The following is a 27,537-nucleotide window of genomic DNA, read 5'->3' as shown; positions in this document are numbered from 1 at the left end:
CTATATAATAATGGTATGGGATAAATGTGATATTAACGTTGTAAATCAACAATGGTTGTCTTGTCGCTCTTGGGGTTATACAACACCGCCCATTGCACACCTTTAGCTCTATCCTTCCACAAGCAATCGTAAATGTTGCTGGCGTAGTTCTTGGGTAAACTTTTGTTGGTGAAGAAAAGCTTTTTGAACCATTCTTCAAACGGGAGCAGCAAAGATGTAGACAGAATCATGTCCAAAGTCGTATCGTTGGATTCCACTGTAATGATAGAGGCATCTGCTAAATCCTTCATCATAGATGCTGCTGCAACTTTGGCATCGTTATCCAACTCCCATTTCTCTCTCTTGTTATTTTTTCTTCCTCTGGGGGCATCATTAGGAACAATATTGACTTTCTGGTCAAGATCAATACTGAAAAGTGGCTGTCCAACTCTAGAAGACCCTTGTTCGTCTTGAGGTTCGCTTTGTGGCTTTGACGATTCAGTGTTGAAGATTTCACTTCTTCTCTCTTCGATTTCGTTTTGCAAGAAGTCTAAGAGTTCGTCGTAATCCAAATCATGGTCTTTCTTGTCAGTCAAGTTCTTCACTCTGATCGGCTTGAATTGAGATTTCTTGGTCTTCTTATTCAGATGTGATTGTTTCAAAACAACAATCCAGTTACATCCATCATCGGTAGCCTTCTGCAAGATCTCATCCTGGAAAGAGCTAGTAAACAGATCACAGCTTATGTCATGAGACCAAAGAAGGCGAAGAAGGGAATAGCCTGAATCCTTCATTATGGCTTCCTGGGAGGATGTAATCAAGACATCACAACGAGCCTTTCTCCATCTTAACCTGGATTTACCCACCGCAGCAGATGCCTTACTTCGTTTTAATGAATTCTTCATCAACAAGAATAAAAGAGTCGATGTCAACTGGAAACCAACCGCATGGGCAGTTCTAGCAGTAGCTATTCCTTCACTCAGCATTGAGTCAATCAACCTATCGTACCTTCCACCAGTAATTACTCTCGAGAACTTTCTCAGCTTATCGATTCTGTGAATAGCCTGGAACATTATACCGCCTTCAAAGTATCTGGCATTGTAGTTACTCAAAGGGCAAAGCATCACTGATGTCTTGACACCAAACCTCTTCAACACCGCCAAGATATCCAATACCTCTTGCATTGCTCTTTCAACTTTATTGAGCATTGGAGAGTCCATAAAGACTTTCCGTAACTTCTTTCGAGCTGTCTCGGGTTCCACTGTGAAGTCGAAATGATCAATAAGGTCTTTAACTACGGTGTGCTGAATCTTGAATTCGTTTCTGAGGTACGTCTTGACATCTTCTGATCCTCTTTCCACTAATAGCGAAGAGAGAACTCCCATGATTTCGTTCCGTCTTGCACGAGTAGGGGTGTTTGTACCACCAAAAGCAAAATCAAGACAAGCATTAAGGATATTCGAGTGGTTGATTAAAATGATGGTTTGGGCGTTCTTCGTTTTGAAACAAGGGAAGCTGTCGAGGATTTCGTCCACGACCTTGACACACTCAGCCGAATCGGTTGTAAGAGTCCGCTTGTCTTGACTGAAAACATCAAAAGCGACTGCACTATACTTATCAGGAACACCGATACCACGAACGTTCGGTCTGTAAACAAACTCATGTCTGCAAAGCTTTGTAATGGCGAGATCATTTCTGCTTAAGAATCTTGCCATAGGCAATAAAAGATCGTAGGCAAGTGTAAGTACAGATCCACTTCTATCGAGAATCTCATAAACTTGATCTTTTGTATCGACCGACAGTTTTGGGAGAAGGTAACTTCCATCAAAATCTCTAATGGCTCCGTGGTTACGGAAAATTCTGAATAACTCGTCAAGTGTAGCGTTAAAGACAAGGTAGTCGTTCTCCGAATGGTCCAAAGCCTTACTATGAGAGCTCTTTCCAAGCTTATCAAACATCATGTCTCTTGCCAACAGGTATGGTTGATTGAAAAGTGTTTCTCTAACTTGCTGTTGCCATGGAGACGCTGGATCAGCCAAAGACTTCAATGCTTCCTTAATAACTTCATCTTGATGCTCAACGGGCAATAAACCACTTTGTAGAAGTTTGGCTGCACCTGGACGTTTGTTAGGGTCATGATCCAAGAGCTGACGAACAATAGTTCGCTCAGTGGAACGATTACCTCCGTGGAAGTTGGATGGGAACTGGACGTTCTCAAGCCTAAGGTTGTTCAACGCCATGGCTCTTTCCATACCGGTACCAAGTTTATAGCACATCTCGAAGAAGATGACACCCAACGAATACATATCGACTTTTTCGTTATAGTCTCCAGAAGCAACTTCGTTGGCGGTGTAGAAGAACGTACCAACAACTGTAGAAAGATCCTTATTGCTAGTTTGTGCAACTTGGTTGTTGTCCAGGATCATGGAATACAATCTCGAATTCTTTGCAAGTCCGAAGTCACCAACTTTGACGTTGTTGGATTTATCAATAAAGATATTTGTGGGCTTCAAGTCTCTGTGAATGAACCCTGAGCTGTGAATGTAGGAAACTGCCTCAAGAATCTGTCTAAAAAGACGCCAGTATTCATTTGGATTTGCAGGAAGACCACGTTCAATGATATCCAGAAGGGTATTATTCTCACAGAACTCCATTTGAATGTAAAGGATAGACTTTGGTTGGGCCTTTGATGGAGTTGGCTTTGAAGGTGGTGGTTTCTGTACAGATAACTCGTCGACCGTAGAATCGCTCTCTTCGCCTGAAGTATCTTCAACAGCGTTGTCATTATCTGATCTTTCTTCCTCGTCTGAGCTATTAGCAAACACAATTCTATCATCAAAGTCATCATCATTGTACTCCAACAGCGGGTCAAGAGAATTGGTGAAGTAGTCAACCTGAAAGGAATTCTCTCGACTCAAGAACGAAGATGACCTGACATTTACATCGTCAGTAAACAACGAACTGCTTTCTGTACCTCTATCGAGACTATCATCGTCGTCATCGATGGCAGTATCCTGGTCAAGATCTTCCTCAACCCAACATCCATAGTATCTAACAATGTATTGATGGTTGAGTCTTGCTAACGAAAGAACTTCACTTAAAAGACCCTCTAGTTTATCTGCCCTGTGTCTGATCTTTTTGATTGCATAAAATGTACCCTCCATTCTGTTTCGAGCCTTGACGACTTCACCAAATCCACCTTTTCCAAGTTTACCAACCTCTTCAAATTCAGTTTCGTATCTCGAGTCACGATTCACCAGAGCAATTGATTCATGGTTTGCATTCATCATCGTTGGATTGTTATTGGAGTACCTTCTGCGTGTGCTGTGAGCAGTTGTGTTACGTCTTGATGTATCAAAGAAGACACTGCGGTATTGAGAAGGTTCTGCTCCATCATTATCATTTCCATTATCATCGTCGTGGTTAGCAAATGCAAAAGATGTCGACGGAACATTCATGTCAATGCCCGCACGGAAGAACTTCACGGCATTCAACTCCATAAGACTTAGTCTTTTGGAAGCCTTTGGTTGAAGCATTTTGCTGAGCATATCGTGAACACGCTCGGCGTATTCTTCATACCCAGCATATTCGTCAACATCGAAATCTCGAAGGAACAGGTCAGGCGTTTTAAACTCAGTTGTAAGTACGTTGTAGCCAAGCATTACCCTAGCAAATAGCACACCAAGATCCCAGATATCGGTTTTGATCAACCCTGCAGATGTATCTGGATCTAGCCAGTTTTTGGGAATGAAGTGTTCTAGAAATGATGACGATGATGATCTGTGGAACATTTGCAATGCAGTTAAGCCGTATCTGGGATGGCACAACTTGAGGTATTTGCGCAGAGTCGAGTCTTCACTTGGATTAGCTTGTGCAAGCATGACGCTTAATGGGCAAAGGAGGCAGTGTGGGAGCGAAACATCATGAAGAAGCTCTAATGTGGGCAAAAGTTGGATGAGCCAAGAACGAGCTAGCGTCCAATTGACAGCGTCAGCTGTTTGGAGCACTTCATCCAACGTTTGCATGCTAGGGGAGAACTCAGTAAGCACTCTAATGGTCCATTTGGAGTGATTATCTGGATCCTGGTCAATCTGGAAACCATGTACGTTCAAAATCTCATTGACATTGACGTTCATGGCCTGTTCAAGCTGGTGTTCTAGTTCACGGATATCCTTTTTACCACGGTTCGTCAGCCAGTAAGTATCGTCAAGTTGTATAACATGGAGCAAGTAGCACACATCAAGCTTACTTCCCGCTCCCTTGACTACCGCCTGCGGCACGTATGGAGTGACAATGTACTGGGAGCTGATGCTCAGAAGCAAGTTCTTTGCGTTATACGGAACAAACCCTTGAACAGCCCTAAACAGGAACTTCGTTCGAGTCTGTTCACAGTACCCATGAAGTGTGTTATCGAAAATAAAAGTGTTATCCACAGAAACCGGAATCAAGGACCGTTTTTCGTCCTCTAGATCATCATCCAGATCCTTCCCAGACTGGGAAAACGAACCCATCGTACTGTTATCACGAGATTCTGGGTAATCACCTCGTAGTTTCTGAAGCTGCTGTGTGACTTCATGCTCTCTCTTTCTCTGTGCCAGTTGTTCACGCTGGAGCTGTTCTTGTTCAACCTTCTCCAACTGCTTCCTCTGCTGCTCCATACGCCTCGTACGCTCTTCTTCCAAAGAAAGCACCTCCTCGGTAGTCTGCTGGAAATCATCAAGCATCTCCTTGACATCCATAATCACCGTGAAGCAGATCTCTTCGCCCTGGTACTCTTTGATCACCTCTTGCACCTTACCCTCGATAAGAGCAATCCGAGCCTTCAACAAGTTCTTCGGCTCCACCACCTTCACCAATGGCGACAGCGTAGGATACGTAGGCGTAAACTGAATATCCAACACCAAAGACACCACCGGCCGGTCTGGATTGATATGGGACAGAAGATGGACCTGGAAATGCGGGCTCGGAGTCTGGTTCCATACTTTTGCCTTGGACGTCAAATCTGTGAATATGTCACCATATATAGACTGGAGCAGCTCGATCTCGTCCTGCTGCCTGGCCTCGTTCATGGCCCTCTCTCTGTATATGGAATAAGCAGGAGTAGTGACTTGGTTAGAAGCTGGTGATGATGTCTGGCTGCGAAGAAGCCATTGTGCATTCTGATATCGCAGTTGATAGATCCTACTACACTGATTGATACTTGAATACGTCTTTATAGTATCTCTCGATTACTTGATTGCTATTGCCTTCTTTATGCCGCCAGTGGACAAAATCGAGCCTGGGCCGGATACAATACGGATCCTTCTCACTACTGATAACCATGTAGGGTACTTGGAGAATGATCCCATACGAGGTGACGACTCGTGGAAGACGTTCCAGGAAATAGCGTGTTTGGCTAAGCAGCATGATGTTGATATGGTGGTTCAGGGGGTGACCTTTTTCACGTTTCGAAACCGTCGAAGAAATCGTTGTTTCATGTGGTCCAGGCGCTACGAACCAACTGCTTGGGTGATAGACCGTGTGAGCTTGAATTGCTTAGTGACCCTTCGTTGGCACTTCATTCGGGTAATGATACGGTTAACTATGAGGATCCTAATATAAACGTGGCCGTGCCGGTGTTCGCTATATCTGGAAACCACGATGATGCTACTGGAGAAGGTCTTTTGTCTCCATTGGATGTGCTTTCTGCTACAGGGCTTATAAACTACTTTGGCCAGGTTCCTCAGGCCGATAAGATCACGGTTTCGCCTTTGGTGTTCCAGAAAGGTACTACCAAGTTCGCTCTTTATGGTATTAATAATGTCAGAGACGAAAGACTCCAGAGGATCATGAGAAACGGAGACGTCACTTTCCAAAGACCCAAGAACGGCGACGATTTCTTTAGTTTACTTTGCATCCACCAGAATCACGCCAGACACTCGTTGACGTCGTACGTTCCTGAAGACTTTCTTCCTCCGTTTCTTGATTTCGTGTTTTGGGGCCATGAACACGATTGCATACCTCTTCCACAGTATAACCCTACCACTGGGTTCGATACATTACAAGCTGGCTCTTCGGTGGCTACGTCTTTGACTGAAGGTGAGAGTCAGCCAAAACATGTGTTCATGATAGACATCAAAGATAAGCAGTACCTGATTGAACCTATTCTTCTACTGTCTGTGAGACCGTTCATTACACGGGATGTTTCGCTTCGTGAAGAGAACTTTGTTGAGGGCCCCGCGTCAAAAGCAGATATCCTGGCGTTTTTGGTGGACCAGGTGGAGACAATGATTGAGGAAGCCAACGCTCAATACAGAGACAGAAATGGAATTGAGGAAGATAGTGACCAAGAGATTCCTTTACCTTTGATTCGGCTTCGAGTTGACCACACTGGCGACTACGAGATTGAAAATTCACGAAGATTCTCCAATAAGTTCGTCGGTAAGGTTGCCAACGTCAACGATATCCTCATGTACTATAAGAAAAAGGCACCAAAATACGCTACAGGCAAAAAAGCACCCCAAGATATGGATATACCGGCCGCAGATGCCAGTGATACATCCAGAGTATCTATTCAGCAGATCCTTAGGCAGTTCCTTGACGAGTCTAGTCTCTTCTTGATGCCCGAGAACGGCATGTACGACGTTACGAAAAAGTTCATTGAGCAAGATGATAAACAGATATTTACAGACTACGTCGAGCAGTCAATAGACCAAGCTTCCAAGCTGCTTCTTGATATCAACATCGATGAGGACGATTTCCATGCTGGTGATGATATGACTCTTAAGAGATCTTTTGGCCAGCTTCTTAACCAGTTGCGGATGAAAAATAAAAGGGAACCTGTTAAGGACGTTCCAGTGAGTCAGGCTGTTGCTGATGAAACAATGCGTTTCGATACCCCCAAAGAGCTGCCAGAACCCAAGCCTAAACGTGGAAGAGCATCAGCAAAGCCCAAGACCGCCCCTCGTCGAAACGTGAAAAGCAAAGAAGTCATCGTTTCTGACGAGTCTGATGAGGAACCTCAAGTCATATCGGACGAATCTGAAGGAGAGTACCAGCCAGAGCCCAAATCCCGAGCCAAGAAGGTCACCAAGCCAGCTCCAAGACAGAGAAAAGCTCCAGCTGCTAAATCTCGTGCTCGTCTGTCCAAAGAAAGCTCTGTACTAGATGATATCATCAGTTTGGGCAGTTAAAAGTCGATCCGTGAAATCTATTCTTCACATATATACAAGTTTAATCGAAAGAGGCTGCTTCTTCGACAAGCTTCTTCATGTCAAAGTTGGGGTTGCCAGCAGTGAAGTCTCTAAGCAAAGCGACCTTTCTCTTGGTTCCTTCAGACTCCTTCAAACCGCCATAGAATCTTTGCACGTTAAGCACCAAAAGCTGAGCCTCGTCCAAGGTAAGAGAAACGTCTGATTCGACCTGGCCATTCATCAAGACGACCTCCTTATCTTCAATCAATTCCTGATGGAACATCAACGTTGTGTGTGGTTTGGCGTACTCCTTATGAAGCTGGTACTCAGCCAAGGTAGTCAACATGCAATGGGTGGTGTTTGGTCCAGGGAATCCCCATTGAACAAAATGGATCTCGTACCCGTCTTCACCTCTAGGAAGCGGCAACACGAAGTTGGGGTTTTTGAAGGCATTGGCGAATATGGTTGCAAACTGCTGGGCTTCCAAGACCGCCTGAAGGGTTCTTTCCTTATTCTGGAATCTAGCTCTCCAGATAAACTCCAACTCCTTCCTAGGCAATTCCCTCACCTTTTCAACGTCAATGAACGACGCAAGCGTCTTATATGGTTCTTTAGGTGTGTCTTTGTCGATGGCAGCTCTGATGGCTGGGTTGGTCTCTTCCACCCTCTTCTTCTTCTTGAGCTCCTCAGCCTGTTTGAGTTCGTACTCTTCGAGCTCCTTCAAAGGATCAACAGCATTGAACTCCTTCTTTTTCGCCTCGATCTCGTCCTTGAGCTTCTCTTTTAGCTCGTTCACATCCAGGGCACCCACTTCCTTAGCCTTCTGTTCAAGCTTGTGTTTGTACTTTTCCAAGGGAGTTTCTGGCTTCGTTGCAAAGCTGCGGAGTAGGGAAGCACGTGGGTAGGCCAATTTAGGCACTAGCCTTGCCGTTGTTAAGAGATGTCTCGACATGATGTTGGTGGAGGTGGTTGCAAGTGATTTTTCATTTTTCGGTCCTAAAGCGCACCAGCCGAGCTCCACAGTAAAGAACGGGCACTTGAAGTATCTACAAAATCTACAAATCTACAGCATTCTATTCTGTTCTTGTATCATTCCCCGTATATTATGTGAAAAAAATGCCTATCCTTCGGCAGCCACCCCGGCCGCCTTACCTGTACCGCTATATCTATCTGAAGGCATCTATGGGCATCTAGTCCTTGGTTGGAGGCAAACCGTTGTCCTGATTGTCATATTTCTTCTGGTACTCCTCTGGAGCGTCCTTGGCATGATGGCCAATGGTCTTCCTCAAGGATTCAGGAATATCTTCAAAAGCAAGGTCATCCGTAGTGGTTGCCACCAGTTCTCCCTTGGCCTGAAGAATATCTTCCAAATTGACGTTGTTATCACGGAAGATCTTAAGGTTATCGGCGATCAAATGACGACCTTTGCAACCAGGGCACTGGATCAAGACCGTTCCCTTGGTGTATGACTGTTTGGAGAAAGTATGCGAGGATCTGGTGTCACACTTGGTACATGTGAAGGCGATCATGAGCTGTGGAGCATCTCCTTTCAAAGTGGCCGTTTTGTTGTCGCTGTTGTCTGTGGAGTGGTATCTAATCTGTCTCAGCACTGGAACGGTGGATTGAAAGGGGAGTCTGGCTGTGGCCAAAGCTGGGCCAACTCTGGATCTTGGGGCTAGTCTTAGCGACCTATGGATATTCAAACGGGCCAAAGAGCGAAGCATTGTGGGAAAAAAAGGTCGAGTTCGTCGATATACCACTTAGATGCATCTTGCCTTTCGAGTGAAATCGATGGTCTTCGATGGTCGTGCGCGGCTCATAACACCTACCACTTCCGCTGCGCTTTCTCCTGCTTCCGCTTAAGCTTCTCTGCCTTTTTATCTATAATTGGGATACCAAAGTCGTTTGTAGGGCTAGGTTTCGGAGACGGCTGGGAAAGGCCTCCTCCCCATGACCCGGAGCTGGTGTTCACTGCATTTACCCTTGGGATTTCTTTCTTGGTAGTCTTCTTCGCTAAAGCTGGGAAGTTCTTATCTGAAATCTTAGGACTGGCACTTGCAACCAATGGAGACTGGCTGCGCAGGTTTTGGGCGCTGCTGGCATTGGAATTGGCTGCAGAGCCGTTTAATGAAGGAAACGACGACGTGGATGGCGTTTTATGGGTGTTCTCCAAGTATGTAGGTCTGAAGCTCAGGTTCCCTTGGAAGTTGTTAACCGTCACAGAAGGCTTAGGTTGAGGTTTCTTCATTTTGACGTACCTGACAGGCTGATCGTTTTTAACAACAGTAGGTTTTGTTGGTTTAGGTAATCTTGGGAAAAGCTCGTTCTGGGTCTTTTTATGGCTGGTGCCTGGAGCCCACGACAGAAGCGAGACCGAGCTCAGAGAACCGTTTCCAAGAACAGGGAAGCTTTCAGTCAAACCAGGAGAAGCGGCGTTCGATGCAGATGGAGATGCTGGGTACTTGGATAAATAAACCGAGTGGAGCTGCTGTCTCTGGTCAGAGCTTTGTGGGTATAACTCTGCCAATTCGTAAATCAAGAGTGAGAGATCCAGCTCGGGCACCTTAAATAAGGATTCGTAGTCACTAATGAGACGCTGGGCGTCGATGCGTTTTAATCTGTATGCGTGGTTGATATCGGCAAACCGGGCCATATCTTCTTCGTTGTTGTTGAGGTAATGCTTTGCTCTTTCCTCCAAACGACGTCTTTTCGTTTCCATGGAGTCCTGCTGGGGTTGTGGTCTAGAACGGTGGTTTTGAGGGAAGGTGGACAACAGGGATTGGTAGCCGGAACCAATGACAACTCTGCCGTTGTGGCCGGTGAGCCCGCCGTGTTCCTTTAACATGTGAGCAGTCAAGTCCAAGTCTTCTCTAAAGACGACAAAACGCTTCTCCACGCAAGATGGAACCGAACAGACATAATGGGCGTCTCTGAAATGCTCATAAAGATGGTCGTAGTTACGGTAGTAGCCTGCCAGATGAGGCGAGTCCTGATCACAGATGTAGCATCTTTCGTGGTGGTCTCTAATATGAATATTCAACTCATCCTCTGAGTAGAACTGCTTGTTTCGGCAGAACTTGCATTTTGGATGGCCCTTGAACCCTTCAACGTCACCTTCGTTCAAATGCTTATTAAGCTGTTTCCTCGTGTAAAGCTTGAGTTCGCTGACAAACGCTTTCCTATGGCTAGCACAGATCCCACAGTACTCCTTATTATGAGTATTCTTCGTATGTTCTGCTAGTTTATTAAACGTAGGGAAACTGTCCCCACAAACCCCACATTTCTGGTCTAGAAGCAGCAAAGTAGCGTCCTGGGCATCCTGCGACGTGAACCTGATCCCATACTTATCATTGATGAGCTCCTTACTCACATCCTCAAAGTGGGTATATCTAGCCTCAGGCTCCAACACCTGGTCTGTAAAAACCACCTCTGGGTGTTCTGTTCGACACACCAAGCATGTGTTCCTCTCGTAGAGAGCTCTTTGTCTGAAACAACAGAGATGGCAGGTGACGTTGTTGCATGGAGAAACAGCAGAATACAAGATAGCCTCGGCACAAATGATACACGAGTTTTCCGGTGGCGGCAGCACATTGGTATTTTTGTTCAGCTTGCCAGGTTTCGGTTTGCTGACCCTGGACCGGCTTTTAGGTGCTGTTTCGGCAGACATGGACGGTGTCTGAAAAAGGTGTAGTAGTAGTTTGGTGAAGAATGGTGAGAAAAATTTTAGTATGGGGTTTCCACGCATACAACGTGGGTTGGTGAATTGGACTGTGGAAATGAAAAGTGGCAAAAGGGGGATGAAATTGGGGGTAATTTGGGCGGCTGGTTTCAATGGTATTGTTTGTTTTGGGGATTTTTGGGTGTGAGTGGAAATTGATGGACCCTTTTGGTTCCTTCTGATGGGTGCAAAATGGCATGTAGGTTTGCTCACCAGGCAGGGAACTAAGGTAGTGGGCAGAAGTGGTGGTTTTTAGAGGATGTGGCTTTTTTGGTGATAGAAGGAGAGAGTAATTGGGGGACGGAGATTTGGTATCTGTTTTTGTCCAATTTGGGAAGGGGATTGGGAATTGAAAGGAGTTGGTGAGTCTTGGTGAGTCAGATGGTACATGGTAAACTGAAGTGTACTAAAAGAGATGAAAACGATCATTTTCTGATATACTATCAAATTTAGTGAGTATATTTGGATAATGCTTTTACTGTTCTTTGGACATGTTGACTGCCTTTGATGTGTGATTACTGTAATGCTGTTGTACATTCAAAAGCGAGTATTCATTGAACAGAAACCAATTCTCTATTGCAATCGCCTAAGTCCCATTCCTAAAATACTAATTTCTTTTATACCCAGATCTTAGAACTCGACTAAGAGGCCGTTTTCTACTTAAACATATACATATATTGAGTTCCCCCACAGGGCATTACTTCTATGAACCGCATCCATCAAGTACCAACTTTCCAATTGAAAGAGGTCCATCCAAAATCTAAGCTCTATCTGTTTGTTACTTCGATAATGTTGTCCTTTTTATAGGAACAGTAGAAATGAGACGAACCAGACTTTGGAGGTTGCATTTAGTGAAGTGTAACCAACTGATAGAAGACTGCTCTGCTCAAAGAAGTACCTGAAAATTCGAACTTCACCCAATCTAATACTTTTTAGCTTGAATTCATGCTTTTTTGTTTACCAAAGAGAGGAAACCATGCCAGGCAAATGTGTGTATCTTCAGTCTCTCTTCCTCTACTGACCTAGTTACATCGCACAGTATATATCCTATCATCTCCCACACCAGCTACACAAATACCACAAGCTCCACTCAAACAGCTACCAAGTAACAAATAAGCCTTTGTTTCACCCTCCAAACACCTCTTTCCAGCTTCTTCTACCATATTTCATCGAATTCTGTCCAAGATCACATGACCTCCATACTAGTACTTTTCCAGTGCTTATCTTCACCAACTATCAACACCCATGCAAATCTTCAACGCCAGTGCCATACTCAACGTGGGCCGTCTCACGTACAACCCCAGTCTCTGTTTACCCCACTTGACAGTTGCTTCCTTCGATAAGCTCCCAATTCCATTCAAAATTCCAGGACATGAAAATGCCACTATCAAAGGCGTAGTGTTAGATAAAGACAACTGTTTCGCCAAAGACAAGGACGATAAGGTCTGGCCAGCGTATAGTGACATTTGGGCACAGCTTCAGAAGAACTACCCTAAAGAACACTTGCTTATTGTATCTAATTCTGCTGGTACTAACGATGATACCAACTATCAACAAGCAGAGAAGCTAGAGCGTGATACTGGTGTTACTGTGTTGAGACATCCTACTAAGAAGCCTGGCTGTCATGAGGAGATCATGGCTTACTTTGCAGAGCATGGGATCACCAAAGCTAGCGAGATTGTGGTTATTGGTGACCGTTTGTTCACAGATATGCTTATGGCTAATATGATGGGAGCCTGGGGTATCTGGCTCAGTGAAGGTGTGGAGCTTTCTAATAAGGTATGGTGTAAAATGGAGAGAGGGTTGTATGATCGGTTGGTTGTTTCTAGGGAAACTCCTGTGAAGGCTCCTACTCCAGGTGAGACTGAGGAGTCTGAAACGAAGCTTTAGAAGTGTTACAATTGGGCTTACGAGAAGTGTGTTTCTGAGATTCAGCTTAGAGGACACTTGAATTTACTAGATTATTCTGTTGCTGTTGTCTATCGGTAGTTGGGGAGAACTTCAGGATGAGTGTTGGAATGATGGTGTGGTATCAGCTCACATGTTACAGACCAGGACGTCGTCCATTGGACATTGGATGCTAGAGAAGTCTTCAATAAACTACCATATTAATTGCTAGGTTCAGGTGGAGATGCCTTCAAAGCTTTTGAGTCTTCAGTGCTTCACATTACGTTCCATGAAGCCTTGAAGCCTTCAAAAGATGCCTCCACAACGCCAACTGGCGCTTTTACAGCTTTCCATTGCCACAAATCCTTGCTCCAACTCACTTTTTCCTATCACCAGACACTCCACAAATTTCAGTGGCCCTGACCTCCCTTCCAAACGCTCGCACCTCCTCGGTTCGTCTTTTGCAGCCATTTGGTACAATCCCAACTACACCACCATGTCTGCCGAACAAGCTTTCCAATCTTCAGAACATCCACTCACTTTAGAAGAACTCGTTGATAATTATCAAGGCGCCCAGCCCCCTCCTGTCGTTTCCAGCTCTACTTGTGGTAAGTTCTGGAGTCGTCGTTTATCAGCTATAATGCCTTTCATTCACGTCGCCTCAGTATTTATGCTGATACTTACTATCAATAGGGTTGCTGGTGTCCCTGATATCTGCCGAACTGTATCTTTCTTTGGTTACTTCTACGTACGTGTTTTACTATTGTTGGCCTTACCTGGCATGACTAACACTAGGGAATAACGATGTTCTCCTTCGGTATCAATGAAATACTGCTCTGGGTGCCTACCATTCTTACCTATAGAATCCAGTGTTTAAATTGGCTCTTGGCTTTAGTGGCTTGGGTGTTGCAAGTTGTCAGTGTCGTTGCAAGTCAACGTGCTGAAGGCCCATTCGTGGAAAAGAAGTATCTCGATGGAGAAGTAATATTGCAGAATGTGACTGATTCGTTTAGAGCGATTTACATTGCGCGTCTTGTCATGGCGGTAGTGATTTGGCTCCTTGTTCTGCTTCGCTTGTATGACATATTACTCTGTCTTCGGTGTTCAAACAACCGTATTACCACCAACAAGGAAGTGAACCGTCTCGAGCTTGGTCAAGATGTCGTCCCACTCCAGCGCCTTGAAAAGGCCTACTTACGGTGATATCATAATATACATCTTTAATTTTTAATATAAACAAATATCTATAGTACATGGCTTGCCTAGAAGTATGCCATCCACAAAGTGTCGGCAGCGGCAAGGTTATGTGGGTTCACGGCTTGGGCAATAAGCTCCAAGACGCTTTGAGTGCTCACGTTAGAGGCCGAAGAGCCGTGGGCCATCGATAAGACTCTCTTGATGATGAGCTCGACGTTGAGCATGACGATCTCACGAAGCTGGTTGTCTTGAGGAACTGCTCTAGGTGGGTCTTGCTGAGTGCACCAGGAGATGACTTCATCACGAACGAACAAGGTCAAGTACTGGTCCAAATCAGACTTAGGTTCTGTAAGAGCCCTGGCAATAACAAGCACATACACGGAAAGAATACCTTCGAGGCCAGACTTTCCAATCAACTTCTGGATGTTTGGCGTCAATCTGAACGGCACCATTTCAGCATTGTAGAACAAAGGCGTTGGGCGGCTGCCGTTGGAAGAGTCCAATGAAGCATTCTTGCTGGCGATCTTGCATGGCAACATATCCGAGGTCCAGACGCTACCAGAGCCACGGTTAACGTGAATCTTCTGTGGTTGTCTGGTGTTAACACACATCATGTAAGTGGTGAAGATAAACGAAGCATACTGCGATGTGAACTGCTTTCTGAATAACCAGAAGTCCTCAAAGTTAGGATAAAGGTTCAAGAAGTAGTTCTTCAACACGGTAGATGGAACCAAGAGAGACTGGATAGCACTCAAGATCTCAACTCTAATGCTCATGATATCTGGCTTAGGCAACCTTGGGTCGAAAGCGGCACGCAACTTCTCAATAGTGTAAATGAATGGCTCGTCACGGTTCTTGCCCTCCTTGAAGCAGAAATCTTCATAAACCTTTTGCATGCTGATATCTCTCGAATCATCATTGATAATACGGATATGAGGAGAAAGGGGCACGGCAATAGGAAGCGTGAACAGAATGTTACGACGTCTGGTTTCCACCTTCTTGGACAAAGAGTCGTCAAAGATTCTGAAAAGCTGGAACAAGCATTCTTCACGGCGACAGTGTCTAGCAGCAGGGAATTGCACAGCGAAAGCATGGAGACTTCCATCGTGACCACGAATCTTCAATCTCTTGTAGCAGGCATTCGTTCCACGAGCCAAATCGATGGTAGGCAAGAACCTTTCAATCTTAACGAAGTGGCTGTTGTTGTCCTTGTTCAATAAGTACTGGCCTGGAACCTCAATGTCCTCGAATTTCTGGTGATGGAACTCACTCAAGTGTGGGCACAAGTTTTCAAGGTTGACCTCGGTGAATCTTCTGTCCAACTTGTCCTCCAAACGGTCTCTCCATCTTCTCAACTTGATGATGTAAGTCTCCAAGTTTGGCTTACCAATAACCAAGTCCTTTTCAAATTCAGCACGGATCTGTTTAGGAAGAACCGTCTCAGCGAATCTCGTAATATTGACTTCAGTGACTGGCGGCAACTTGGCGTCTTCTCTTGGGTTACCAAGACGGTTAAGGTACTGAACACCATCGTTAAGCAAAGCAACTCCAAGTCTATAAGCGTCCTCGTCAGCAGTACACTTGAAGCGCTGGTTAATCTGGTCAACCAAAGACTCCAATGAAAGAGCCAACAATGGGTAAGCTGTCTTCAAAATACCCATGATCTCTTCCACATATTCCCAGGAACGTCTGAGAGCACCAGCTGCTGGAGGCAACTTCGAGGAGGCATCTGGCGAGCCACCATTGTTCTTTGGAGAGCCTTGCTCTTCACCGTTTGCATTGTCTTCTTGCATGGCATCTTCAGATTTGACAGCAGTATCATCATTCTTCTCGTCCTTGACATCAGCGCTTTCATCCTTCTTCTTCTCTTTATCAGCGTCATTCTTCTCCTCTGCATCCTTACTGTCTTCAACCAGCTTCTCCTTTTCGTCAGATGGTGGATCACCAGTTGCATTAGAAGGCGACGCCGAGTTGGCACTCTTCTGGCGGTGAAGCTCAACAAATTGGCGTTGTTTGGCGGCAAAGTCCTCCTTGGTGGTCCTGAGCTGGAAGTGTAAGGCTTGTGGGAAACTCTTTGCAATACGAATGAGAATCTGGCGCACCAACTTGGCTTCCTTGTATGACAAAGACGAAAGGAGTTGAGGAATAAAGGTAATCCAGTACCAAACTGGGACTTCTCCTCTGAAGTTCTCAAATGCCTGTGCCAAAGTGCCAGAACTATCATCCAAACTAATGAGCCAAAGGATTCTGGCAAGCAACTTTCTTGTCTTACCGTTCTTGTAAAGACCAGCAGCTTGCAAGTAACAACTGATGGCATTGTTAGCGTAAACCAAGTCAGTTGGGTTCTCCTTAAATCTCTTGTCATTGAAAACACCCCATTCAGACCAGGCCTTAGGTAAGTTGAGATCGATTTGAACCGAAGTAGCGAACGCCTTGTTGGCCTCATCCTTATGGTTAAGCTTGCTCAAGAACATACCCTTCAAAGTGAAGAATTCAGCCTTCTGCTGGGTAGCAAAGTAGACCAAGTTGGTGTTTCTGATCACATCAAGACCGGTATTGAGCTCGTTAGGGTTCTGGTAGTGACACTTGACTTGCTCCTTCAACTTCAAGAAAGCCTCTTGAATTTCAATGTTAGGAAGCTGGTAGATCTTGGTCAACTGGTTGATACAAACCTCAGACATATTGTGCTTTCTAGCAACATGAGCGAAACGGTTAATAACCCAAGCGATTTCATGGAATCCTCTGTAAGCGTAAGAATTGGCATTACCATCAGAATTGTTCTGCTGCAAGATAGGAATGAATGGCATGTACACCTTGTTGATCACCTGGAAGGCGTGTTGACGCCAGGTAACCAAATCGTTCCAAATGTTGATATCGTCCCAAATGTTTGGAAGTCTTTCTCTCCACACTTGCAAAACACGCTTAAGCTCCTGGGACTTGACGTCCAAGTTCTGAGCATTAGTAGACACAAGACTCGAGTACACCTGACTGGCCTCCATGAACTCCACATATTGTTGGAAAGTATGGAGCAAAGGAATGTGAGCTCCCATGAATCTCTGTGGTAAACCGTGCCATTTTCTCAAAGCCAATTGGATACCTTCATCGCACAACTTGGAAAGTTCTGGCAATGTAGCCTTTTCTTGACCATATCCTTGCAAGCAAAGGAAAGTTTCAAAGACTTGTCTTCTAGGCGTAGGAACGTCCATCACACTCTTAACTGTCTGTTCCAAGGTATCTCTATCAGCATTCCAATCGGCAACTCTCCAACCACACTCCAAAAGAAGGTCACTGAAGCCCTCGTGCTTGGCCAACTCTGTAAGAATATCCCAGTGTTGCAACTTCTCAGCGCACAAAATCCAGTGGTCTTCCCAAAGAGAGTATTCTGATTGTCCATAGGGCAAAGCACCACTGCGGGCTCTAATCTGAGCTGTCTCGTAAAGCTGCTGAGCCTTGTCCCAAAGACCAATCTGTTCATATGATAAGGCAGAGATTGTCTCAGAGTACTTGGCTCTTCTTCTCCACAACCCGTAGAACATGTCGTCTTCCTTAAGGGTAGAGTAAAGTTTGGCAAGAGCATCCTGGGTCACTTCACGGACATCGGCATTACCATTGACGGACTGGTGTTCAATATTTTCAAGGATGTGAATACCCTGGGACCAAGCATTGAAGTTCGAAGCAAGACACTCAACAGCAAATGGAGGCAATTGAAGAGACTCGCATCTAGCAACACCTTCCAACAAAGACTGGATAACATTTGGTCTGACATCAACTTGACGAGTATGGTAGTCCTTAGACAACAAAATGACCAATGATCTCGTGAAGTCCAAGTGATCAGAACGAGGGATCGACGAGAAAGCAATTGGGAAGATGGTAGACCAAACCTGGTGGACAGTTTCACTGCTCTGGTAGAACAAATCAATCATTGGCTCAAGGATAGCACCGGAACGAATATCAGAGATTCCCTCCAAGAACTTGTTGTGCTTTTCAAACAATTCGTCCAAGTTGCTGCGTCCATCAACCTCCATATCCTTATCATCATCCTTCTCCTTGTATGGGAATGCAGTCAAAGGTGGTAACTTATTCTCCTCGGAGATCAACTCGAGCTTATCGTTGAAGTCAAAAGCGCCAAAGAGCAATTGCAAGGCCTGGTTGAGCCAAGTGTAGTCGGCGAGGTATTCCCAATTCTGTTCACGAATAACATAATAAAGACGCTTGCTGATGTCCTTCTCCAAACTGTGATTCAAAATAGACATAAGCTTCCGACGAATAGAAACCTCTGAAGAACGGGTACCCACCAAGAATGGCTGTTCCATTCTGACTGTCAATTCAGTGCAGCTAAAAGTATCGTCCTCAAAGATATCCACGATAATCTGGTAGAACTCCTTAGACAACACTGGTTCACCACGGATCTCGAATACCATCATCTTTGCCAATATAGCAGCCTTTTCCTTGGTGGTAGGGAAGAGATCGGTCCTGGAGAATACCCAAGACTTCACAATCTTGATGATCTTCTCCAAAGTATCTTTGTCCAAAGATCTTTCAATAAGCTGCGCTAACAACGACAAGAAGATACGTCTCTGGTCACCCAAGTTGGAGATACGCATAGAACACAAGTTCAAAATCTTGTCCAACAACTTGGTTGTCATCTTAGCCTCATCAGCAGAGTTATTGGCCTCCTTGGATGACGACTGGGCACCCTGATGCGTAATAGTAATATGATCTTTGCAAAGCTTGTTGAAGGTTCTCATAATACCGGGCAACAACGAATCAAGCGTCGAAGGCTTGTAGTTGGCCAACGTCCAAGACAAAGTAACACCAGCAGCAAGAGAAGTGGTGTCTCCCAAATCATCAGAAACAGTGGTAACCAAATCATTGATGAATGTTTTAACTTCAGAATCTTCATCCTCAGCAGGCTCTGTCTGGACTTCGCTGTTGATCGCCTGAAGAATGATACGCAAAACTCTCTGAAGCACTTCTTGGATGTCGTGGTTATCAGACTTGATACACTTCTCAAGCAATTTGTGCAAATAACCGAGGTTTGAGACAATCCAGTCTGGCTTCTTCCATTCCAAAACGACACCTAAAACCTCCAAGGCATTCAAACAGTAACCCAAAAGGTTCGAAGAGTTGAGGTCGTTGGAAAGAAGGAACTTCTCGAAGAAGGTGGTCTTCACAGACACTTCTGGCCAATGGTTAGGACTCAAAAGGTCGTACAAGATACCCAAAGCTCTCTGGCCAAGTTCACTCTCAGAAGCTCTTTGAGGACTGATACAGACATATCTGATCAAAAAGGTAACGCAAGCCTCTCTCTGGCCGAATGGAATCTGGTAGTCAGGCGATGTTGTGAAATCAGTTTCATTGTCCTTATCCATGTTCTCTTCAGTGTCCATCTCCAGACCATCGGTAAGCTTTCCTTGCAGTTTCAACTCATCAGCCTTGTGTTCCCAGTTCAAGATAAGTTCAGCCAAGTCAATGGCAAGAACCTGGTTCTCTAAAGCAGCATTGGCCAAGATGGTCAACTTACCCATTGCAGTGATGATGTTGGAGATGAAATGCTCTCTTGCAACGAAGAACAAGTCAGGATGCTGTACAATGAATTGGTACACGTTCAAGACTTGGGTGACATTGAAACCGTCCTCGGAAAGAACACGTCTAGGCCATTTCAACCAACTGTTTGGATGATCATTATCAACGATACGCAAAGACATGACTGGAGCGAGAATATCAAGGGCTTGTCTGACCAAGTGTCTCGAGTCGTTCTGGTGAGCTCTCAACAAGGCAACAAACACCTGAGTAGCCAACTTAGCAGGAGTCTCGTAAGCTGCAATGAAGTAAGAAGTAGTCACGTAAGCGACCTGCTTGGTGATATTGTCCTCGAGTTTGATGTAGTTCCAACTAAACTTCACAATGTCCTTTCTGTACTGACTCAACTTCTCTGGGGCCCACTTAAGCAAGATAGATGTGCTCTCAAGAAGGGCAAATCTGTAGCTGTCAATCTTACCAGAGGTTCTGTCGGTCGTGATATCATGAGTAGACTTCCAGACAATTTCATTGAGCTTATCCAACCACTGGGTCTCGTCGTCGAATAAGCTGTCAGCGTTCTCAGACTTGCTGATTTCGTAGAGAAGAGTACTGTCAAACACCTTCTTCATGAAAAAGATCTTCGCCTTCAAGTTCACGTCTTCAGCCAAGAACTCAACAGCTCTCAACATATAGGTCTTCTTCTGTTCAACATCCTCTGATCTCACAACCGTTTCAAAGAAGAACAATTCGAGCTGCTCGTGAACCTTGAGCTCCAAGTTGCAAAGTCTGTTCACCGTGTAGAAGACCAAACTAGTCTCCTCTGGTTTGTGCTGCATGAAATCAACAATCGTGATTTGCAACTTGCTGATAGCCTGGTCTGCTTGGAAGTGGTTATTCGAAACGAGCGGCAACAGGCCCTTGTTTGAGATGATCTCTTCCATCAAAGAAGATAAAGTGTCCAACAATGGGGCTTGCTCCTTGAACCATTCCTTATCATACTTGGCGATAGAAGCCACAAGATCAACGGTGTTTGCAAACTTGATCACCTTGATTTCTTCAGATTGCTCATTCTTGAGGTCCTCAATAATACCATCCATCTTGGTAATCGCAACCTCACGAATCTTTGGTCCATCTTCACAGCCAGCAAAGTAGGCTAACATGTTTCCGAGCTTTCTGTTCTTGAAGTTGTTCAAGTAGTATTCCAAACAGTTGTCAGCAAACCTGTTCAAAAACTTAAGCACAGGCAATCTGAATGGAGAATCCTGGTGACGGTCCAAATGGCCTTCCAAGTACTGCAAAGTGTTGATGATCTCCTCCATAAAAGTATAGGCCTTCGCAGGCAAAAGATGGAAGATGTTCAAGATAGCCATCACTATTTGCACGGTATGGTTGTTCTTCAAATCTTGGCCAGCAATTTGACGCAAAGTGTTGATCTGAGCCCAAGCCATCAAATGGTCGAGCAACTTACGACCAATTTCAACACGGAAGTAAGAAATCAAAAGCTCAAGCAAGCGCGCCAAAGCTTCGAGACCAGAAACAGTCAATTTCTTGTGGTCAGACAAGTTCATAAGCATTGGACGAAGACCATTTTGCAACAACTCCTTAGGAAGCTTAGCGCTTTCATCAAGACTTGCCTTAAGGCCAAGGTGTGCAGCGTTGATGATTTCAGTTGACTTGTTGCAAAGAGCCTTAAAAAAGACACCAAGGATTCTGATTCTTGCCTCAGATAAGGATCCCAAGGAAAAGCCAGGTTTAGTCAAAGCCAATGAAAGCAACTTAATACAGACGACACGAAGCTCCACAAGTTGCTTCGAAGTTCTGTGCTCGTAAAGACGGTGAACGTTCGCAAGACTTTCATCCTCAGCGTCAACCAAGGCCAAAGCTTCCAAAAGAAGTCTGTTGAGTTCATCATTAAAGCTCAAGAAGCTATTGTCCAAATTCAAACAGAAGGTGATGGCATCGATGTTACCAATCTGCATTGGGAATGGAAGAGCCCTCAATGGCTTACCAAAGATAGGGGTCAACAAAAGATGCTTGCAAGGACCCATAATAGTAGCCACAGGGACACCAGTAGCTTCTGACAAAACATTCAAAGATTCCTGAGACACTTCTCTCACCATAGGAATAGCACTGGCAAGATCGTAAACCAAAGCACCAACCAAAGTCTGGAATGGCTTCTCCTGGATAGTTTCCTTCGACAAGTCAGCATTGCATTCTTTCAAAATGTTCAACACAAGCGACTTGGCCAAGTGTCTTACCTCGTAAGGAGCAGTTTCTGGGGTATCTCTCAAAATGAAAAAGACGGACCTAACAAGCTCAAACTGGCGCTTGAAGAACCATTTTGGTGGAATGTTCAAATCTTCAAACATAGTCTTCAAACCCAAGACACCGCCAAGCTTGCTAAAGTAGAACTCACTGTAGCAGCAATGGGTGAACTTGTAGAACATAGTACGGAACAATGGAGAGTGAAGAGCATCTTCGTCAGAACCAAACAAAGTCACAGTGGTGGAGTAAAGACTCTTGATGATCTCAATACCTTTCTCTCTGACTTCCTTGTCCCAGAAGCTCAATGCATAGTTCAAGGCGTTGAAGAAAACGGTTTCGCTGATGTATGCCTTACCCTCTTGGTCGTTCACCGAAAATGGTCTGTCCTTCTTGATCTTGGATATTATAGTAGTTCCGAGATGAATAAGGGAGAAATGCGTGGTTATGTCATCAATAAGCTGGCTAGCTTCGTCCTTGAGCTCTGGAATAGAAAGGGAGAAGAACAAAGTCTCTAAAAGTCTTGAAAAGAGCTTCTGCTGCCTGTCCAACTTTCCAGCGTCCTTGATGTCAGATGGGTCAAGTTCTGGGTATTCTGAAAGCTCCTCCTGCTTCAAAAGTTCAACCAGCTCCTGAATGTAAGAACCATAATCCTTTGGAATTGGAGTGGTATCAATGAAAAGCTTGAGAATGCTGGAAAGGTAGCTGAATGCACTGACCCTGTAATGAACTTTAAGTCTGGTATCTTCAAGCAACTTAATGGCAGATTCGACACCAGGAGTGACGGATACAGGGACTTTACCGTTGAAACCGTGAATGGTAAACAATGCCTTGACTTCCTGATCAAGATCGGACTGTGGCTTCAAAGAGTTGCATGGCTTCAAATGCTTGTGGTTTCTGCCACCCAACTTACCAAGGATACGGATAGCAGTATGCGAATGCTGGTGATGATATGGAACTGGTTCAAGATGCTTCCATAAAGCGGTCATGATGTCATCAATAACTGGAGCAATCATTGGATCGAAATACTCAGCTGTCAAGTTATCAACGCAAAGCTCAAATGTCCTTAAACCTTGACCAATGAGCTCCTGGTTACCATTAAGAGCGTAGACCAAAGGAGTCGTCAAGTAATTCAAATGTGGAAACAAAACAGACACTCTGACTGGAACATTCAAACATAACTCGACGTAGATATCTCTTTCAAATGGTCTTCTGGAGTTGACAATCAACTTGTTGAGACTCTCAAGCAATACTGGCAAGATTGGCATGATTTCCTTGTATAAGTTTTCGAATCTTCCACCGTTGATACTTCTGAACAATGTCCTGATCAAATAAGAGTATAAGATAGGCTCATCGGTTCTGGTAGCTAACCTCAATGATTCCAAAATCAAGTGATTCAAATGCGGGAGAATGACGCTTTCGTTGGCTGTTGGGAAAAGATTGACTGACATGAAGCAGAGCTTGAAAAGTCTAATGAGAATATTAGATTTGACATAGTCAACTTTATCAAGCTGATCGAGTTTCGAGCGAAGGAACGAAATAAGAATACCCGAAAAGTTGGCTGAAGTGATCTCACTGCAAAGGAAAAACTGTGGAAGATGAAGTAAAGCAGCATTTTGAAGCATGGAATCAAACATGAAAGGCAACTCAGCACTCACGATCTCATTAAATGATGCCGGATCAATGTGAATGAAGATCGTAGCGAAGATTTCCATCAAATCCTTTTCTTCTTTCGAAGATGTGATTGGAAGATTTGGTCCACCAGTGGAGAAGTCGAATGCTTGGGGCTGGTTAGCCGTCTTGGGCTTGGTCACAGAGAAGAAACGGAGACAGCTGATACCGCCACGGAACAAGCTTCTGAGAATATTGATTTCCTCGTTGGAGGTCAACTTGGCAGATTCATTCCATTTGTCGTAATTGACAACCTGGCCAGGCTTGTTAGGATCTTGCTGTGTTGGCTGAGGAGGAACAGGAGGGTTGCAGTTCTTCAAACCGAAGATGACAGACTTGAGGAAAGTCATGAGTGTTCTAAACAAATAACGAGCGTCTTTGAGAAGGTCTGAACTCTGGTTGGGCGATGTAAGGGAGATTGGAGAAAGTTCTTCAACGCTGAACATGTCTCCCAATTCGGTTTCCTCTACTTCCTCTGCTTCTGTGGGTCCGTCAACAACGTCAATGTCCATTTTTGCGTCGTCTCCTTCAGATGCATGAGCAGTTCCATTTTCAGCCTTGGGCTCTTCGTTGGTAACACCTTCTGGATTGTCTTTTTTGGAACAGTATCTCTCCACAGCCTTCTTTGTCTCCACCTCCTTGAGCTTTCTTCTTTCTTCGAATTTGTTGTGGCGTCTCAAGATGTAAGCGTATTTGTTGTTGAGGCTGTGGAAACGTTTGGCGTAGGAATCTATAATGATCATAAATAGCTGTCTTCCTTCAAGCTTATTAGGCAACTTCATGATTCTCTCGACCAAGTTCAAAAGCAACTTAGCACTCATGATTTGGACTGTCAAGGCCAAAGAATCATCCTTCAAAAGGTCACAGTATATCTGAACGGTAGACCAAATTTGCTTCGGAGTCAATTCATTACGGACATTGTGGATGAAATCAGCCACGGTAGAATAAGCCAAAGGTCGGAGAGTCTCGAAGGAAGTTAAGCCATGACCAATAAGCACTTTCTCGTCGAACAAAAGCTCGATCTTAGGAATAAACTGTGTACGGAACGAAGTGGACAAAATATGACGGGTGGCATGGAGAAGCTCTTTTCTTGCAACTGAAAGTTCAGCAGGACAGTCTTGCAAGAGCCTAAGAATCACATCTGGTACAACCTTGGCCTGGTTCTGGGAAAGGTACTGGTTAGCGTAGCCTCTGATAAAGACGTAAGCGAGGAAAGAGGCCGCCTTGACCTGGCCCAAGATGTATTCGGAATAGGCTTGTCTATTAGTGATTTCAGGCAGGATGGCCGTAACGGTTGACGCTGTCTTGAGGTGTTCCTCTCTGAACTCCTTCTGCTGCTCGACCTGGAGCAATAGGATATTAATGATCTTAGGCAAGAACACTGGAAGCGACGACTGGATCAACGTGCTATATGAAGAAAAAAGCGAAACCATGGTGATGGGGCATTCAGCCAATGTCTTGAACGAATACATGGCCTTGCGTAGCGGTTTAGGATTCTCCTCGCCCAACGAAGCCGAGGGAGACATTTCCTTGGAAAGATCAGTCTCGTCTGTCTTATCTATAGAAGGCTGGTTCTCGCTGAACACCTCCTTGACGGTCTGTTCCATGTTATCATACACCTTACCAATAATCTCCACAAAAGGCTCCACTCTATCAGCCAAAGTGGTCTTGTACGCCTTGTGCAAACTGGTGATAATCTTCATACACAAAACACCGTTATCCTCGTTTTCATTCTCCAAGCTTCGTGTAAGAGTCTCCAAAATCAGCTTGGAAAACGGCTGGAACGTGTCTGTCATGATGGATCTGTGGATGATTTCGAGCACCAGGTTACGAAGTTTATGTTCTGGGCTGCTGCTATCAAAGGCAATTGGCACCTCGTCGAGGATTTTAAGGAAAATAGGTACCATGTTCTTCAAGAAGTACTCGTACTCGGCAGCTCCATTGAAGGCCTCAATCATGTCCAAGAGCTCCAGGAGCACGGACTGGGCCTCCTTGTAGTCCTGGCCGGAGTCTTTAAGGCGCTGGACAAAGATGTCGAGCTGCTCCGTGTATTTCATTATGGACTGGGATAGTTAAGGGACGAAGGAACCGGTAGTACTAGTGTATAAACAAGGTGCTTTAGTATGGTCGCGGTGAAAAAAGTGGGAATGAGGTTCGCTCGGTGTCTGTTGAGGCACGTGAGATGCGCGTGAACAAAGTCATGTGTATGTCTTGTATGTAGGAGACCTTCCCAAAACGGTCCCATCACAGGCACCTCCCCCAAGTGAATCCAACAAAAAGGTGAAGAAGTGGGCATTTAAAGGAGTGATTTGTTGGTGTTCATTATTATGAAAGAAGCAACTGATGATTAACACTCCTTTAGCGTGGGTGGCCATTTTGTGGGTGCAACCGCGACTGGGGAATTGCTGCAAAAACCAGTAAGTACATGCACTGGTATATGGAAAAAGGCAATTGGGTTTGGAAGCCTGGGGAAAGAAGGGATTATAGGTTGGAAATTTGGAAAAAGATCTGGACGTTTCAAATGAAAAAGTTGGGTGTTTGTGTGTTTCAGATTTGTGGTGGACGTGTTTCAGAATGGTGGCTGGGACAGGTCTAGAAAGGAGCCAGAAGAGACCTAGCCCTAAAGAGGTGACCCAACCAAAGTATTTCTTGTTTCACAGGATGTGGTCAATTTCTTCTTTATAGTCCTTTCTGGGCTTGGCAGTTTTGAAAAGTGACTATATTTGGTACGTGATGGATGTCAATACTCATCAGTTAACTATGTACATTGTAGGGTTCACCATATTCACTTAAAAGGTGGAAAAAGTCACAGAGTAAAGCACAGATTCAAATTGATTAATTAAGTAGTAAACAGTGGTTTATGTAAGACCATTATACCTTCTTTTGAATACTTGATGCTTATAGTATAGCTACTACTCCCTGGTAGTGGTCTTTTCGCAGCCATTTTAGCCATACAGAGGCTTACCGGTTCTACCGAAGAACAAAGGGGCATTACCTCCCTGAATAGGCATTGATTTCGTTCTTCAGATACGCATATCCAGCCTCTCATTGACCTACATTCAAATCCCCTAACTTTCATCCTCTAGTATATTGAATGTGCATAACTTACTATGGGTATAAACTGACCAACCTAACCACCCTGTAGACACCGAAAGACTTCTCGACTCCATCAAATAACACCTACCCACCTCAAGCATACCCATACTTCTTGGGCTCCGCATAGTAGTACCGTTCCTGTTGCATGGGGTATGGGTCTCTGGGTGGCTCTGGTTCAGCCTTGGGCTTGGCCTGCCTCATATCTTGAAACACCAGCTTCGCCAACATACCCAAAACAACTAACAAAAACGCAAACGCCGTCCATGTCATGGCCTCAGCACGCCCGCCTTTAGTAGCGATAACCATACCCATTGAGCTAGGACCCACAAGCTTCACAGTAGACGCAACAGTCTGATGTTGAAGCATCAGTCCAAGGCCCCAAATAAGAATACAAAGAAGGCACAAGCCCACAGAAATCTTTCTAATAAGCGGCTTAGATGGTAATAATGGAATGGTGCACCAAAGGACCGTAAGAAGAAGAAGCACCACGAGCATTAGACTGACAATGAGTAACCGAGGGTGGCAAGCTTCAGTAAACTTGGAAGCTATCTCGGCGAGACTGATCTTCGTTCCCTGAGCTCCAACTGAAAGGTATTTGTCTAAAGCAGTGTAGTTGCCTGCCGCAGAACACACCTTCTTTCCATCCTCAAGGCGAGCACAAATGCCCATATAGTTGGCAGTGATGGACCGCTTTGCAATCAGCGAAGTGTTGGTCGATATCACCTCCAGAAAAGCATCAGCAGTGGTATTGAACTTAAAGTTTACCATGAACACAGACGAGTATGCTGGAGCAGCAGAGACATTGCCAATAAGAAGGAACCCCAAGAGGAACAAGGCGATAATGAGTGAGACCACAGTAAAGGTCTTGGTAATAAGGGAGATGCAAAACATGATGTTGGGCAAACAGAGTAAGGGAAGACACATTTTATATAGTAAAGTTGGATGTGTGGAAGGTGTTTCAAGGTATCCACAAATGCGTGAGGAAGGGTTTTTCGCAGCCATTTTGAAGGCGCCGCAGACAATAGAATATGT

The 27,537-nt window shown here is 44.8% G+C and overlaps 9 protein-coding genes across 9 annotated transcripts; 3 read left to right on the top strand and 6 right to left on the bottom strand. All coding sequences in view use genetic code 12, as the record gives it.

Moving 5' to 3' along the window:
* Window positions 1-32: 32 nt before the first annotated feature.
* On the bottom strand, window positions 33-5,048 carry GCN2 (serine/threonine-protein kinase; the record flags this gene model as incomplete). Its single annotated transcript, XM_025484508.1, has 1 exon — window positions 33-5,048. The coding sequence occupies one exon, from the start codon at window positions 5,046-5,048 to the stop codon at window positions 33-35; it is 5,016 nt and encodes a 1,671-aa protein (XP_025342723.1).
* Window positions 5,049-5,232: 184 nt separating this feature from the next.
* MRE11 (MRX complex nuclease subunit) lies at window positions 5,233-7,151 on the top strand (the record flags this gene model as incomplete). Its single annotated transcript, XM_025484507.1, has 2 exons — window positions 5,233-5,400; window positions 5,442-7,151. The coding sequence occupies 2 exons, from the start codon at window positions 5,233-5,235 to the stop codon at window positions 7,149-7,151; spliced, it is 1,878 nt and encodes a 625-aa protein (XP_025342722.1).
* Window positions 7,152-7,191: 40 nt separating this feature from the next.
* Window positions 7,192-8,103, bottom strand: CXQ85_000772 (uncharacterized protein; the record flags this gene model as incomplete). The annotated part of the gene is made up of 1 exon (XM_025484506.1): window positions 7,192-8,103. One exon carries the CDS (start codon window positions 8,101-8,103, stop codon window positions 7,192-7,194), a length of 912 nt encoding a protein of 303 aa, XP_025342721.1.
* A 238-nt stretch (window positions 8,104-8,341) lies between these two features.
* On the bottom strand, window positions 8,342-8,875 carry CXQ85_000771 (uncharacterized protein; the record flags this gene model as incomplete). Its single annotated transcript, XM_025484505.1, has 1 exon — window positions 8,342-8,875. One exon carries the CDS (start codon window positions 8,873-8,875, stop codon window positions 8,342-8,344), a length of 534 nt encoding a protein of 177 aa, XP_025342720.1.
* Window positions 8,876-8,976: 101 nt separating this feature from the next.
* Window positions 8,977-10,818, bottom strand: CXQ85_000770 (E3 ubiquitin-protein ligase; the record flags this gene model as incomplete). Its single annotated transcript, XM_025484504.1, has 1 exon — window positions 8,977-10,818. One exon carries the CDS (start codon window positions 10,816-10,818, stop codon window positions 8,977-8,979), a length of 1,842 nt encoding a protein of 613 aa, XP_025342719.1.
* A 1,296-nt stretch (window positions 10,819-12,114) lies between these two features.
* Window positions 12,115-12,759, top strand: CXQ85_000769 (phosphatidylglycerophosphatase; the record flags this gene model as incomplete). Its single annotated transcript, XM_025484503.1, has 1 exon — window positions 12,115-12,759. The coding sequence occupies one exon, from the start codon at window positions 12,115-12,117 to the stop codon at window positions 12,757-12,759; it is 645 nt and encodes a 214-aa protein (XP_025342718.1).
* A 493-nt stretch (window positions 12,760-13,252) lies between these two features.
* CXQ85_000768 (uncharacterized protein) lies at window positions 13,253-13,959 on the top strand (the record flags this gene model as incomplete). The annotated part of the gene is made up of 2 exons (XM_025484502.1): window positions 13,253-13,504; window positions 13,552-13,959. The coding sequence occupies 2 exons, from the start codon at window positions 13,253-13,255 to the stop codon at window positions 13,957-13,959; spliced, it is 660 nt and encodes a 219-aa protein (XP_025342717.1).
* A 59-nt stretch (window positions 13,960-14,018) lies between these two features.
* On the bottom strand, window positions 14,019-25,466 carry TRA1 (histone acetyltransferase; the record flags this gene model as incomplete). The annotated part of the gene is made up of 2 exons (XM_025484501.1): window positions 14,019-18,401; window positions 18,450-25,466. 2 exons carry the CDS (start codon window positions 25,464-25,466, stop codon window positions 14,019-14,021), a joined length of 11,400 nt encoding a protein of 3,799 aa, XP_025342716.1.
* Window positions 25,467-26,598: 1,132 nt separating this feature from the next.
* On the bottom strand, window positions 26,599-27,396 carry FIG1 (Fig1p; the record flags this gene model as incomplete). Its single annotated transcript, XM_025484500.1, has 1 exon — window positions 26,599-27,396. One exon carries the CDS (start codon window positions 27,394-27,396, stop codon window positions 26,599-26,601), a length of 798 nt encoding a protein of 265 aa, XP_025342715.1.
* Between the last annotated feature and the right edge of the window lie 141 nt (window positions 27,397-27,537).

This window comes from Candidozyma haemuli, assembly GCF_002926055.2.
Source record: "Candidozyma haemuli strain B11899 chromosome Unknown A_2014730914, whole genome shotgun sequence".
In the NCBI taxonomy this organism is placed as follows: Eukaryota; Fungi; Ascomycota; class Pichiomycetes; order Serinales; family Metschnikowiaceae; genus Candidozyma; species Candidozyma haemuli.
The sequence above is the reverse complement of the archived record's forward strand: the minus strand, read 5'-3'. Positions and strand labels throughout refer to the sequence as shown.